The sequence below is a fragment of the Zingiber officinale genome, chromosome 6B, assembly GCF_018446385.1.
Source record: "Zingiber officinale cultivar Zhangliang chromosome 6B, Zo_v1.1, whole genome shotgun sequence".
In the NCBI taxonomy this organism is placed as follows: domain Eukaryota; kingdom Viridiplantae; phylum Streptophyta; class Magnoliopsida; order Zingiberales; family Zingiberaceae; genus Zingiber; species Zingiber officinale.
Genome location: NC_055996.1, coordinates 90870697 through 90885923, shown reverse-complemented (window position 1 = coordinate 90885923; position 15227 = coordinate 90870697). Strand labels below are relative to the sequence as shown.

The following is a 15227-nucleotide window of genomic DNA, read 5'->3' as shown; positions in this document are numbered from 1 at the left end:
AAGCCTATGTTAGACGTGATATTAGACATGACTTGATATTTTACATATCAAATTCAATAGGTATACTATGAGAAAATATCATATCCACTTATATGAGATCATATCAGATTTAACGGTGAATCTTATATGAAAACATATCAATTTTTTTTTAATCCTAAACAAAGGAAATGTATTAAAAATGACGAGAGAGAGAATTTAGGTGATTAATTAACGGGAAAAAAATAATATTATTTTGGTGCTGTTTTTTTATTTCAAAATTAAGGTATTCTTTTAGATAGATAAATGAAAAAACGTCATCGCTCCGTTTTTGGTAAAAAGAAGGGTAGAATATATAACTTCTTGATTTTAAAAAATTGGTGCATGCAGTGATCGCTGTGGAAACTTCATTTTATTGAGTGAGAAGATAGGCGAAAAACTTCAGTGCTTGGCGAAAAGGGGCAGCACAATAGTAGGGAGACAGGTGTGCCACCACACTTTCAGATAAGGATAATGCATACGCATATTGTTAATGGGACGGCTAAAGAAAATAGACACGCCACAACATTCCATGTGATAATCAATCACACACAACAACTTTCAAAACAAATAAACACAAAAAAAAAAATAATAATAATAATCCAAGGAGCAAAGTGGAATGTAGAGTGCAGTCTCATGCCTAGTAGGTGATCTCACAAGGTGCGTGGAATGTCCTTCCACGGCATATGGCTTCGAGGTTCTCCCCGGCATAGGAGCAAAGTGGAGAGATTTCAACGCCTGCAAGAAAGAAATGGTCGACGGCTTAGTGCAGCCTGATCCAGTTTCCACAATGGTCTACTGCAACATCTCTTTGGTAAGAAGAAACATAAATTATAGCGATGGGAAGAATACCAGTCAAGTACAGAGGCACAGAATGTGTTAGGAATCCTCCAGCAGCGACTACCCAGCGACTGTGGAGGCGAAGAAGCATCAGTTTGGCACTGTCAGGAGTGTCATAGCTTGCCCCGTTTACATTCTTAACTGGTGCAAATTCCTCCTCCCTCAAAATCTGTTTTCCAGTTCATAGGCAGCAATTCGAATTTCTAAGCCAGCAGCAAAAGAAGAGATCAAAATTATCCTAGATATTGAATTATGGTAACCAACCTCAAAAAGTGCCATAGATGGAGCATATGCAAATGCATCAAAGATGAAATGCTCTAGCTTAAACCCAACAGTGGATCCATGGATAGAGGGAATTTTCTTCTCGGCGAGGTGGTAACTGCATTTCAAATGTGACTTTTATGGGTCCCTGACCAGGGGCTTTTGAGATAGTTAACATAATGATTGACAATGCTACTGAATCAACCTAATTCCAAAAGGAAGATATAAAATATCAAATAGTTAGGCTGGATGGAAAATCTTGAACAGTTGAATAGGAACCCTTATAACAGATGTCGGCTGCAAATCTCAAGACAAAAACACAGAAAATTTAATATAAAATAAAAAAAAAACTTTACATATCACTTATTTGTGTAAAATTGATTTGTTTTCTCCAAAAAAAAGCATGCTGGACAGATTAAAACATTACTATTAGGGCTGTAAATGAACCAAGTGTTCATGAATAAATTTGGTGTTCGGCTTGGTAAAAGTTTGTTTATGTTCGTTCAATATACATAAGATTAATTAAACAAACAACCTTGAACAACTCGTTAAGCTAAACAAACAAGCTTGAACACATATGTGTTCAGCTCGTTAACATTCGTGAACAACGTTCGTGAACAATGTTCATGAACTATATTTATTAATAATTTTTTTTCAATATGCTAAATAAACAATAAAATAAAATAAATAAATAAATTTAAATTATCAATCTTAATAACTAATCAAACAATTAAAAGTTTCAAACAATCAAACAAGCTTGAATTGAGAGCTTGATAACATCTAAACAAATCAAGCTCAAACCAAGCTCAAGCCAAGCTCGAACCAAGCTCAAACCAAGCGTGAATTGAAAGTTTGATAACATCTAAACAAACTAAGCTCAAGCCAAGTTTCAAACAAGCTCAAGCTTATAAAAAATAAACCAAGCCAAGCTTGAACACTCATTTCAAAAGCTTGGTTCATTTTAAACTCGGCTCGGCTCAGCTCGGTTCGATTATCTTATCAAACAAGTATAAACACTCCAAATCTCGGCTCGGCTTATTTACAGCTCTAATTACTATCCCTCCCAAACCTCATAGAGTAGACCTTTTCTTTTGTAGAATGACTCCCCTTGCATACATCTGTCTCCTCTATGACACTTAACTTTGCATCTACCCATCCATGCCCATGTTGGAGGCCAACACTTGGATACCAACATTCTGAGTGGACACTTGGTAGGTCTATTGATCAAGTGTAAAAAAGTTAAAAAAATTGTTGTGTTACAGGCTTGCATGCACATCCGAGTTGGATACTTGTGCCCGAGCCTGAGAAATAATATAAATGTTTTTTTTCATAATTTCAAATTAATCAATCTTCCTTTGCAGACTTTGCAGCCCTCTCCATCACCAACTATTGTCAAAAAAAGGACAACCAAGAATGATATAGTTGCACCAGAACAAATTGACTTACAATACTTGAAATTCTTAAATTCCCGGGAGCTTGAGTCTTAAGCTTATAGACAATTTAAATTGAATACTTAACTACAGCCAGATATAACTAGGAAAAACAGAATCAGTAAATTGGCATTTAGAAAATAGTCAAGCATAGCAACCTAGTACATGGTAGCATGAGCAAGTCGAGTTAGTAAGAGCTTACATGCTGTCCCTTTCAAGGTTAATTGCCACTTGATTCAGGAAATCCAGAGTGAACATATGCAAGCATACCTAATAATGTCTCAAACACATCATTTAAGATATATTAGAAGCAACATTATCGGAACTCAAAAATGATATTGAATGTGATAACTCCTAAAAGAATAAATGAAAAACAGCACTCAAGATAACCAAGAATAAACTTCTTTAATAAAGACTAATAAAAGAAAAGAATATAACCAAGTCTCAGAATCGGTGCACAACAAAAGACAGAAAATGTATAGATTCTAGGTAAAGGAGCATTATATTGAGATCCTAGATTTCACATCTCAATTTTCATTCTATTTTGACAAAATTTCCTTAATTTTTACCTAGCATAACCTGGAAGACCATATTTCAGTAAGACTGAAGTCATAAAACATTTAGGTGTTATAAAAATACATTGACAGGTCTGTTATGTGTTTCTCCCAATAGTACTGCAACATCGTTGGTGAATAATATCCTTCACCTAGAAGAGGTCATCCAGATAATATTCATTTAACCGTAATATGAAATTGTAGAGATATTTATTTGGTTGTTAGACAATGTAGCATTTAGATTGCATTGATCATAAATGTTGCACAAGCTATGCAACATAAACAACTAAGATAACCTCATATTTTATCTAGAATCCATAATTTGTAGCCAAGTGAAATAGGAGGAAATGATTTCTTAGCAAAAGATGTTGTGGCTTAGAACATTGACACCTGTATCCTTTTGCTTTTATAAAGAGTAATTAATGGAGAAGGTCGCTTCTATCCCACATTCACACAAGAAACGCTACTAATAGAGAATATAGCAAGATAATAACAAAGGGAATAACAATTTACATTACTCCAGCAATAGCGAAGGCGCCCAGTGGTCTGGTTGGTCTCAATAGCCATTGATGCATCCATCTCACTGTATTCAACCACCCTGAGAGGCCCACCTCTGCCTTGTTGAACAAAGACCCCAACTTTCTCTTGTGGATAAGCCTGATTAAAAAATCACATAAACAAATTTAAGATACAGAAATAATTCAAGCTGGCACTGGCAGTATTATGCCCAATTAATGGTTATCTGAAAACATGTTAAACGTGGATTGCACAGCACATGTAAGAGAGCATGAACTGATAGTAAATATGAACCAAACTGCAGAATTCTTTGTTATATTTACAGCAAGAAACCTGATGAGTTAAACGAGCAATCTTACATATTTCTATACATGTCCATGATAAAAAATTTAAATGACATCAAATCTTGACGAGAAGCCCTGAGCTATTTTAAAGAGTGCAAGGAAAATTTGTTTCAATCAGATGCTTCATGGCATGGAGAAAATGATTATGCATAATCATTATCATCCAACTGCCAATAACAACTAAAAGGAAAGAGTCTTTGTAAATGATTAAAGAAGTTCTATGCTCAAATGCCAAACTGCAGCTATGCTAAAGTTGAACTCCTAATGAAGCATCTAATGACAAACTCTGATACATTTTATTGTTCCTATCAAGCAGGTTTAAAGAGCAATGAGTGCTGAGGATAATATCTTCAAGATTCTCTTTAAACCAGGAAAAATTCTAGCTACAAAGTAGAAATTCCATAAATCATAATCTATTATCAGAAATAAGATATGCAACCTTCCTGTTTGTCAGCAAATGAGGCATCAAATTCTCTTACCTTGCGAACAACCTTTGCTGCTGCAGCGACACCTTTATCAATAAAATATCCTAAGAATGTTGGATCAGCAACACGAACCTGCTCTGAGGATGTTGAGTTAGTAAAATCTAGCAGAGAAATTATTTTTTTTTTCAATAAACCAATTGTCTCACCAGTGCATTATCAACCCCATAACAATCAACATATTTGACCCCTCTCGAGGACATATCTTCTAGTAATTTTGTAGATTTAAGAGCTGTCAAAAGATGACCCATATTTGATCAACAAATTTAAATGATAGGGAAACTGCTAGAAAATCATTGGTAATTTAAAAAAATATATACCAGAATACAACCCTCCATTTCCATCAGGAGCCTTCGCCACCTGAGTTTTAAAAACATTACGGTTACAACTTCCACTGCAGAAGGAATGCAGAAGAAGAAATACACAAACCAAATCAAAAGTTTCTAATTTTTTAATATAATAAGACACATATACTACAAATCAAGATTTAGTAACAACTTGAAACCTCGTTCGAGCTCAAAAACCAAACCGCATCAATTAACAGCTATGGATTAATTATTTATGATTGTTGGATGGCTACTCAGTTCTGAAGAAAAAAAGTTGATGGCCATAAGTAATATGAATGTAGTACCTTATACGGCGTCTCCATGATAAATCTGCCATCCGTGGAAACACAGGGAAGAGTACCTTGTTGGAAAAATTTCACCTGGAAGGAAATTAACATATATGAATGAATGACTTTCTGGTGGTGAAGTTTATAAACCATCTTGCAGCAATAAAAAATCTAACCTGATCAGCTTCCAATCCAAAATATTTATGACTTTCAAAGAATTTACGAGTAGCATCATCAGTAAATGGACTCGTCATTATGTACCATTGAATTGGCGTAATACCAACTATTTCAAGTAACAGAATAAGGTCAAAGTTAAAAGGTTTGTTCTGTTTAGCAGACTTAAAACAAGCTTAAAAGATCCACAGTTACCATCATTTGCCTGAGCTGCAAGTTTTTGAACACACAAAATTTTCTCAGCTTGAAGTTGAAAAAGTGATTTTCCTGATGGAAGTCCAATATCTACAGCAAGAAATAATGAATTTCTACATATCCAATATTGTTAAATGATTGAAACTGAATGAATCCTAACATCAAACTAGAAAGTAATTAACAAATGGAAAATTTTCAAAAGAGACAGAAAAAACTAGGAGCAGTTCAAACAGAAGTCGGAACATATCATAATTTCCATAACAAAGTTCTAACACACGATGTTCAGAATTCCTAATTTCATTGCAACCATGCAAAAAGTAAGTGATAGTCTTGTTCTATACCTCCGTAAGAAAGAGGTTACATTGATATATAGATATCAAGATTGCAAATCCGGACCATGGAATCTTACAATCTTTGATCCAAGAAGACCGAATCAATCCAGATTCCAAGTAGCATTTGAATCGGGCTTTGATCTTAAAATCCTATAATTTATCCTTCTTACCATTCGAAGGTAGAAACTCAATCCCAACAACTTTGATTAGTTAAAATATAATTACATTCAATTGGACATTTTAAAAATCGACATGCACTACAGGCATAATGTTTTTTAGGTTTCCTAAGTAGATGAATATTGTCATTGTCATTATCATTCATCTTATAGGAATTTATATAAAGATGGAATACTTTTAAGATTTTAAGAATGATCTTGTGTTTTTCATATACTTACTATATTAATAATTTTAATTATACTTAACGATATTAGAATGATATCATTGTAGGTGTTCATACTAACATTATGAATTGAAAGTAAATATATGATAAATTATAAACTTCAAATACAGTACCAAAAATCTTTAATATACAGTTGGATGTCATGATCATTCACTCTAATTTTACAATCTGAACCTATGAGCCTCTTCTCATTCCTATGTAGGAACCTTACTCTTGAATATTAGATACTGTTCTCTTTCCTCTAATGGAAACTTACTAAAAAACAAAAGCATTAGATAATCAAAGCCATTTAGTTTTCCACTCTTAGCATGACAAACGAACTATTAGCATTCCCAGCTTCAATTTCTTTTTCTCTCTAAAAAAGTGGATTGTTAATACAACATTGAGTACATTTGATATGTGAAAGGTCAATTTGTAACTCACTGAAACATCCCTTGGGATCTGAACTTCCAAGTCGGGTACCCTGCAACAAAAGAGTGCAAGAACAGCTTCAAGTGTAAGATTCCTTGTAATGATATGTACATCAACAAATTTTGAGACAATGAATAATAATGTCAAACAAAGAAGGGTAATAACTAAATCTATCAAAGAAGAATAGCTTTCAAAGCCAAAGCCTGTAGGATTGTTGTGCTGAAGTAAATTTAGAATAGAAAATGAGCTCCACATAAGTCCATCCCAGCCAAATTACCTGTCCACCAGAGAGAAGTACGACAGCTAACTTTCCTTCTGAAATGACCTTCAAACCTCGCTTCCACCACCTTTCCTTTTCCTCTGCAGATCTCATTTCCACAGTTGAGACGCTGGTCTCTGGCACTGGCTCAATGGCAGGCAACGACTGCCCTGATTATTTGTCAGTTAATAACAACGGTGAGACATGATCTTCATTGTGCCCAAAGAGACAGATCTCGTAAAAGAACATTAAAGAAGCATTCACCCTGAGAACCAAGCGAACATCTAATGATCCGATCAAGCCTTGGAAGATCCATGCTCTGATACACAAATGGCCAAGAGATAATAAATGGAACTGAAAAATTCTCAAATCAACGATTAAACAACAACAATCAAATACTAATCAGAAGTTCACATTTTCGACGCGAAAACCAAATACCAATAGTCGGGTCTTTGATCAAGGTAGGAACGAGGCAAAAAATTACTTTTATCCTTGTTAGTGAAGTAGCCTAAAGAAATCTACAATTCGAATAGAGTAATAAACTTCGAGTCAGAATTCAATTAAGTTCAGCATAACTTTGCAAGAACGCGGAAAAAAAAAGGATATCCTCACTCCTCAGATTAGCTCAAGTGCTAGACAAGAGAAGCATGGCAAACACGTCACACGATCAGATCCAAGTGCGATCAAAGACCCGAGAGCGATGAGCAACCTCAATGTCCTTGACGAGGATGTCGCGCTCATCCGGATGAAGTTCGTCCCAGAAGGCGAAGGCGTCCTCTTGGCCGTAGTCCTTGAGCCGCTCCAGAAGCTCCTGCGGCGGCGGCGGAGGCGGTGACGGCGTCCCCCGCCGTCCCATCTCGGATCCAACCACCATCCCGCTCATCTCGTCCGAGCAAAAGAGGGTAGAACAGACGAATTTGAAGCATCGGATCGAAGGCGACGGCAAGGCCACATGATATTACGCCGCATCCAGTTCCCTACCACACAGGGGACGCCCTTCGGTGCAACTCCCCCGACAGCCAAGTCTTTAAACTAGCCAATGGCTATCGGCAATCGCAAAAGACCAACTGTATGAAGTGGGGGCCATGGGATTATGATGAAAGTAATGAATTGATGACGTAATAATGCGAAATCATGAGTTGGCAAAGATGGATTGTCGTCGGCATATGGCTTTCAGTTTTGTTGTGTTGGTTTAATTAGTTTAATTGAGGATCAATTGATCATAGGATACGGCTTTTATCAGCTACCGTCCAACACAAGTAACCTAAAGCCATCGTATATCACGAGTCCGGAAGCTACAGACCCTTGCAGCCGAAGGGATCAAGACACAAGACCTAACTTTCTGATGTAAAGGACGAACCGCCAATTATTCTGCCAATAAATATTATAAATCAGCATCTGACCCTAGGACATAGCCAAGCTGGGAATTGAACAAGCTCGAGTCCCTACGAAACCAACAAACAGAAATACCCATTGCTTAAATTCCTAATTTACTCTCAATTGTGTGGAACGATCGTAGGGGGAGCAGATTTCACTTTTAATAAATAAATGGAAGTACAAAGTTAGACACTTTAGAATGACACCATGAGAAATCAACGCTCGAATCTAATTCTTCCATTACAGAAAAGCGTTGTTATTATTAGTCTAAATAGGCAGCAAAATACAATTCTTTAGCGTCGCCTTGTTATTCCTGCCTGCAAAAAAATAAAATAAAGAAAACGTTAAAACAAAAGTCATGAACACAGCCAATAAATTTAATTGTTTTTAACAAGGCAATAATTAGACATTTACTCCAACAAACAATTACAAGGTTGACCATAAGAACAGAAACTAACAAGCATCAGAAGAAAAAGGGCACGCCCAAACAGAAAGATCAAATATTTACTTGTACAAGCTTTTAAATGTCTCCTCGAGTTGTTTCTTATCAGCACCGACAACTTCAGTAGCCTTTTTGCCATTGTGGAAAAATTGAAAGGTTGGCTGCATTAATTAAGAAAGGCAAACGGCATGACAACATCAAGTTAGAAACGGCATGTTAATTAAGAAAATATTCAATGCACAGAGTACATGCAACAAAACCACCTCTTCTGAGAGATTCCAGAGGGAGGGAGATGTCTACTTACTGAGAACAAACTCTACCGTAAAAAAAACAAAAGTAAGGCATTTATTTGCATAAAGCTTTATTCTAAAATTAATGCATTCATGCTTATATTAAATTATAGCAAATCACCCAAGAAATCTTCCTAGGTTATGGGATGGAAGGTCAATTACGAGGTCAGCTTATAGCCAGCCGACCGCAAAGTAGCTAGGGGATGGAAGAAATTTTTCCCCGAGGGCATGCGCCCGTCGAGAATTGACCTTGTCTCTTTATAGCAAATCTAATACCCTCTAGCCAACTAGACATCCCGTGAGGACGATCATACTTGTATTAAAAAAAAAATAGATCTGCTACCTTAACGGTCCCCCTAGTGCTGACCCTACGAATATGGAGAGAGGGAAATGTAGATACACAAGTGTTAGGTGCATGATGGGGTAACCACAAGCCGTCAATTCCCGAGAATCAACTCCTGGTCATGCTTATATGAAGGTGAGGTAAATACAAGTACACAGGCGTTAGGTGCATGGTGGGGTAAACCCCCTGGTCATTACGCCAGAGAAGTCATGCGCCTACCATCGTGCTTTTATTAAAGATTTGACTAGAGGTAACTCCATCTAGGCATCTATCTTACATGATAATTGAGTTTACTTGAGTGGAAAGCTATAAGCTAGTAAAAAACTCTGTGCATAAAAGTTCATATATTGTAACATATGAGCAAAAGAATAAATATTTATAAGATCTTTGACAGAACATTGACATGATATGCATATATAATTGCTCAATCCCTGATTGTCACATAATCGAAGAAACATTCTCTCTAATTTGCATTGTAATCAAGAAAGGAAAACAAAAAAGCAAGCATGTGTAAGAGTTGTTAGAACATAAATATAATACCGATTAGCTTAATATAGGCATGCCATATTAAAAAGACTTGTTAGAAACAAATTGTAATGATAACTGATAACAATAAAAAGATGCCAAATTAAGGAACTGTTACAAGCACAGAACTGGTGCTTGGATAACAGAAAACTAGATATGCACTTCTTGGGAGCAACATAAGCAGGTCACATCAACATCTGAGGGAATTTTTTTTTAACATAGATTGGAGAACTAGCTATTTATGATACACTACAAAATTTGTTTCCATTAAATTCATTAGGCCCACTTCGGGTTAGGCACAGATTCAACAATTATATCTTCGGACAATCAGCTGAAATTGCCAACAATGCCACCATGACTAGTCCTAAAATGTCAACTTCAACAGCATTTGATAACAAAGAGAATGCCATTTCGAAGGGCGCAAATTTAGTTTTTATATGCATCACAGACCAACAATTTCACGGCGAAATACATCTGGAAGTTCCATTTATAGATAAAATGCTTAATTTGCACAAAACAAAGAGCTTTTATTTCTATGCCACTAACTTTATTCTTTCTCCTCTTCCAATGTATATTTCAAAATAATTAAATACAATGAATCATGAAGAAGAAATATCTGCCAAAATCATCATAACAAAATATAACAATATATGGAACATTACCACAGAGTGAATCTGCAGACTGCTCAGTATACTTCCAAGGCCCTCCTACAAGCCAAGTCAGTTGTCCAAGGGTAAGATTATTATGAAACAACAAAACTTGTACAGCAGCGAAATCTCAAAAACCAAATTACCTATTTAAATTGTGAAACTAACAAAAAAGACTAAATATGTTCGCAAATCTAGACTTTTTCATACAATTTTTGTATATGCAGAAAATCTTTTGTCCAAGAAGAAGAAGCAGAGAGAGAGAGAGAGATGGAAAGAATGGTTAAATCTTGTCAATTTTTCAGTAGATAAATGTCTTCATGAAAAAAAAAATCTACAGAAAATCAAAGTGAACAAAGATATGAACATTTGCCAATCAGTCATGAAATATCCATGGAATGCAGATTATAGATGCTCCTTTGATATTCAGGCAAGCCTAAGTATGGTGCCCAACTAGCATTGTTTTGTAAGAGGTTGTATCTTTACATGTCTCCCTAATAATGGCAAAGGAAACCAACATTAAGAATTAACACCATAATGAGCATTTCAACTAAAATTTCTTCGCCCATGGGTTTGTCATACTTTTAAATTGTGCTACAATTTTATTCCTGGTTAGTACAGATAAAAACAAGCTGTTAATTAAGTGGAAGCTAATCATAAAATCTGAAAAAATCAGTTATTCTCAAAACTAATAATTTGACATATGCTAAGAAGTTCATACAAATAAAATTATAAATAATTGTATTTGTATTCTGTTTAACTGATATGACAGCAATAAGCAAAGGGTACTTAAATTAGAAAAAAAAAGAGGAAATTATATTAAATTATTAATTGAACTTGAAGAGGAACCAAAATTTCTTTGTTACTTCACACAAAAAAGAAAGTGTAACTCCTACAAATGCAATCGTTTAGGCATTAGAACAAGGAAGAATAGATAAGCTGCCATGCAGATATAGCAACCATTGTTCAAGAGAGGAGATTTTCATCATTGAATGACAACTTTACCTAATACTCATGATAAGAGATTTTATTAAAGGGCTAATCTAGAGCAATCTGAAATAATCACAACATAGTAAACTATGATGGAATAATGATAACCCTCAACCATTCTAGTATCGGCCACTTTCATAACTTCAAAAAAAAACAAAACAAAACAAAAACTAAATTAGAAATTCAAGTTAATTACCTGATCAATGTCAACCTTGTACGTTGTGACATGCAAAAATTTGTGGCTCATTTCCTCAATAAATGGGGCTATAACCCTGCCTGAACATGATTTTTTTTATATAAAAAAAAGATCAACTTTAAATAATAACATATGCCACATTTTTCATTAAGATAACCACATAAGTAGCAGTTGTCGAGACATCTAGGTGGAAAACTTTATGCACCACTGTGGTCTTTGAGCAGAATGAAGTATACCAATCTATCACATTAAAGTACTAATCATATTTTAAGTAATTACAATGTACTTCAAAGAATATTTGATTAAGTAAAACAAATATTCCTGTTCAAGTAATCACAGCAATATTTTCATCTAAGAAACGGGGATCTAACTGCAGGAGGTTCCAACCAGTGCAGCATCAAAGAAGAGCCAATGTGCCATTTTGCCTTGCATATATTAAAGAGGTTGTTCCCAGCTCTCAAAATAAAGATCTTCTACCCACAATGGGGTAAGAATGCTCAACTAGTAAAGGAATATTTTGTAAACCAAAGTCACTTTGAAGTGTTAATATAATAGGAAGTGTGCATTGCTCAGACAATACATTGAAATGACAGTTTTTCTTTCACTTTCAGTAACACCGAACTGAGGCAAGTTATTACAAGATATTAAGTATCCACATTCCATATACACACATGGATTTAGAAATCTAACAAGATATTCCACAAAGCAAGAACGACATGCAAAAATGTTGTTTGATGTACAAGTGAAAGATCATGCCAAAGTTATACAAACCTGGCCTACTTAGACATCAAAAGTAAAATAGCATGCAACCAGCATCAAGAGAGAATCTTACAAGGTCCGCACCACACAGCCGTGAAGTAAAAGATGGCTGGCACTTTATCATCTGCAATCACTCAGAATATAGATTCTCGACAGCAAGTTCACACGGGTCTGACAATGAGCAAATAAAACACTAGCATAAGAACCAACTAACCCTGGGCCTTCTTCAGCGCGTCAGTGAGCTGATCCCCAGACTGAATAAGAACAATGTTTGACGGACCTGCTTGCATTACGAATTCAATAACAAAAACCAGCATAGCACAAAAAATAGGGGCATAAGAAAGATCACCCGAAGCGGAGGAGAACAGTCGGGAGGAGAATAAAGGGTTCGGGAGGGAGAGGCCGAGGTGAGCAGAAGAAGGCGACTCAGCGGTCGCCGACGGGAGCGGGAGCAACAAGAACGGAAGAGGACTTTGAGAGTGTATAGGCGCGGGATGCCGCGACGCAGAGGTGATGGCGAAACGGCGGAGGAGGCTCGCAACCCTTCTCGACGCCATCGCGCTAGGCTTCGAGAGATGAGCGGTGGTGCGGTGGCGGCCGGACGACTGATTTATAGAGCAACAGACCTTGGTCTCGATTCGATGCCACAAACTATTCGTCTTGAGCTAGGACTAGGTTTTCGCGATTTTTATTGTAATAAATTATTAATTATTATTAATTTTATAATTTGTTTAGAAAAAAAGAAAATAAAATAAAATTTCCCTAAAGAAATTTAATTGGACGAAGAAATAAATTAAGGCAACTAATTTTCGTAAACAAATGAATAATTATCATTTCAATGACAATGAAATAATTATGATTTTTACTGAAATTTAATCTATGCAAGCTCATCCATAAAATAGAGAGGCGAAGCCTTTTTATTTGTTATTCGAAATGATGGTAGAGTTCGAGAGGTTCACTACAAGGTCAGCATTCACATAGCACACATCCTCTCGGAATGATATAGTGGCTAACATATGAGGTATTATCATCATAAGATTTGGAATTTAAATCTCGATAAAATCGAGATAAATACATCCCTTATGTGCTAGTCACTATTCTAAAAACCAGTAGTTACTATGATTTACCTCATCCGTGTTGATCCTAAGATGGGTTAGCGAGAGCGCGCGGGGGCGAGTGTAGACAAAAAAAATAGCCAAAATGTCACAAAATTCCTTTGAAACTTTGGCATCGTTAAAAGTTAAGCAAAAAATAACAAGGAATTACAAGAGACTAAAGCCATTTCAGAGTGCAAAAAGCTTCTGTTAGCTCAAGAATTGATGTTGTGTGTGTAACAATTGATGATCCTGTCCGAGTGCTGAGTCGATGGATGTTAGGGGCGTGTGCTCTCTGCTGACTTCACGTAAACTCTGAGCTGACGTAGACTCCGGTGAACCTGCAGCAAAACCGAGCCGGGAGGGGGATCCCGACGATGACCCTCCGACGCTCAAGTCAGGCGAGAAGAAATCGAAACAGCATAACGAGGCCAAGAGCTACAGTAGATGAGAATCCATACCTCCGTCGAAGGTTGAGGGCCCTTATATAGGGCTCCCAGGAGGGGCGTGCACACTCCTCAAAGCATACCTAGAAATGGTGGTGTCAGAAAAGTGCGTTTGACGCCATACCTCAACCGTCCGAACATATCTTTGACGTGACAGTGGAAACTTCCACCGTACGATTCTCTGTCCGGTCCGGGCGCCAACCATGTTGTTCGTCGGCGACACATGTCTCGAGAAGGATATCACCGACTGTTCCCTTTTGTCTTCTTCTACTCCTTTTGTCTGTTACTAGCCTGACCGGGAGAGATGCAGGGACCCACTGCCGTCCGGGAGGGGGCGTGTATTGGTCCGAGCGGGAAGGCCGCTCGGCCACATACTCAGACGGGAGTGTCTTCGTTGATTCGCAACTTGTCCAATCGAATAGGCCCCCCGACGCCTCAACTTTCCTAGGCGGACTCATGAGCGTCGGAAACCCGGCCCGCGGCCAAGCTGTTTCTGCGCCGCATCGGGCGCGATCGTGGCCGATCAGCCAGGTGGCCTTCCGATCGGCCACGCCTTTAGGTTGACCATCTTGGCTTTGACCTCCACATGTCATTGACCTCTATCCCGCACGGGACTCCACTCTTATTACCGGATTACGTGCCTTCTCCTCAAGTCTAGTCGAAGGAGGCTGAAAGTCTGACTGACTAGACTGCTAGTCTGGTGGTGTATCGGTCGTTCGGTTACCATGCAGCCGCCCGACGACCTACCTACTAGGCCTTCGGCAGTTTTGCTTGCCGTTGATTACCTTGCCGATCCGAGGACGATTAACGCTGACGTCCACCAGATCTCCTCGGAATTTGTGTCAATCTTTGCCATTAAGGTTGAGCATGCGCCCACGCTCGAGTAATGACGTTCATTAAATGTCGCCCCCTAACTTGCCGCCTCGTGGCGCCGTCGCCGTCATCGTACGACGAGGGCGTCAGCTCTGATAGGACAGGCAGCGGTTTAAATTCGACGGTCAGATGCCAACTTTGCTTCCGATGAACTGGATCGGACGACTAAGGTTGACTGAGCCCCAGGTTTATAAAGCACCGGCGCCGACTCCTATTCCATCATCCCTGCCTCCGCGTGTTTCTTCGACTTCCCTGGCCTCAGTGTTTCGATGATCTTTTACCTCCTTTTAGGTTCTTTTGTAAGTTTTCTGACCCTCTCTTGTGTTCATGTTTACTTCCCTTCGTTTTCCTCGGCGTCTCCTCTATTGTTTCTCTTTCCGTCAACCTTTTTGACGAACCTTTTGTGTTTTCATCCTCCA

At 37.6% G+C, this 15227-nt stretch overlaps 2 protein-coding genes across 2 annotated transcripts; both read right to left on the bottom strand.

Annotated features, from left to right (window-relative positions):
• Positions 1-500: 500 nt before the first annotated feature.
• On the bottom strand, positions 501-7830 carry LOC121993105 (UDP-N-acetylglucosamine diphosphorylase 1-like). Its single transcript, XM_042547786.1, has 15 exons — positions 7536-7830; positions 7091-7145; positions 6845-6996; positions 6580-6619; positions 5425-5514; positions 5232-5338; positions 5074-5148; positions 4763-4802; positions 4592-4674; positions 4440-4517; positions 3614-3757; positions 2749-2816; positions 1120-1234; positions 868-1024; positions 501-753 (listed from the first exon to the last, which is right to left on the bottom strand). The coding sequence occupies exons 1-15, from the start codon at positions 7707-7709 to the stop codon at positions 656-658; spliced, it is 1476 nt and encodes a 491-aa protein (XP_042403720.1). The 5' UTR covers positions 7710-7830; the 3' UTR covers positions 501-655.
• Positions 7831-8342: 512 nt separating this feature from the next.
• On the bottom strand, positions 8343-13053 carry LOC121993116 (thioredoxin O, mitochondrial-like). Its single transcript, XM_042547794.1, has 7 exons — positions 12745-13053; positions 12610-12675; positions 12469-12519; positions 11637-11716; positions 10466-10510; positions 8712-8806; positions 8343-8520 (listed from the first exon to the last, which is right to left on the bottom strand). The coding sequence occupies exons 1-7, from the start codon at positions 12950-12952 to the stop codon at positions 8511-8513; spliced, it is 555 nt and encodes a 184-aa protein (XP_042403728.1). The 5' UTR covers positions 12953-13053; the 3' UTR covers positions 8343-8510.
• Between the last annotated feature and the right edge of the window lie 2174 nt (positions 13054-15227).

Coding starts and splice junctions, on each gene's coding strand:
- LOC121993116 (XM_042547794.1), bottom strand. CDS start 12,952: ATGGCGTCGAGAAGGGTTGCGAGCCTCCTCCGCCGTTTCGCCATCACC. Junction 11,717..12,468: donor GGCTGTGTGGTGCGGACCTT/GTAAGATTCTCT, acceptor AATCATGTTCAG/GCAGGGTTATAGCCCCATTT. Junction 8,807..10,465: donor GTCTGCAGATTCACTCTGTG/GTAATGTTCCAT, acceptor TAATTAATGCAG/CCAACCTTTCAATTTTTCCA.
- LOC121993105 (XM_042547786.1), bottom strand. CDS start 7,709: ATGAGCGGGATGGTGGTTGGATCCGAGATGGGACGGCGGGGGACGCCG. Junction 4,803..5,073: donor TCATGGAGACGCCGTATAAG/GTACTACATTCA, acceptor TTTAAAACTCAG/GTGGCGAAGGCTCCTGATGG. Junction 2,817..3,613: donor TTCGCTATTGCTGGAGTAAT/GTAAATTGTTAT, acceptor AGACATTATTAG/GTATGCTTGCATATGTTCAC.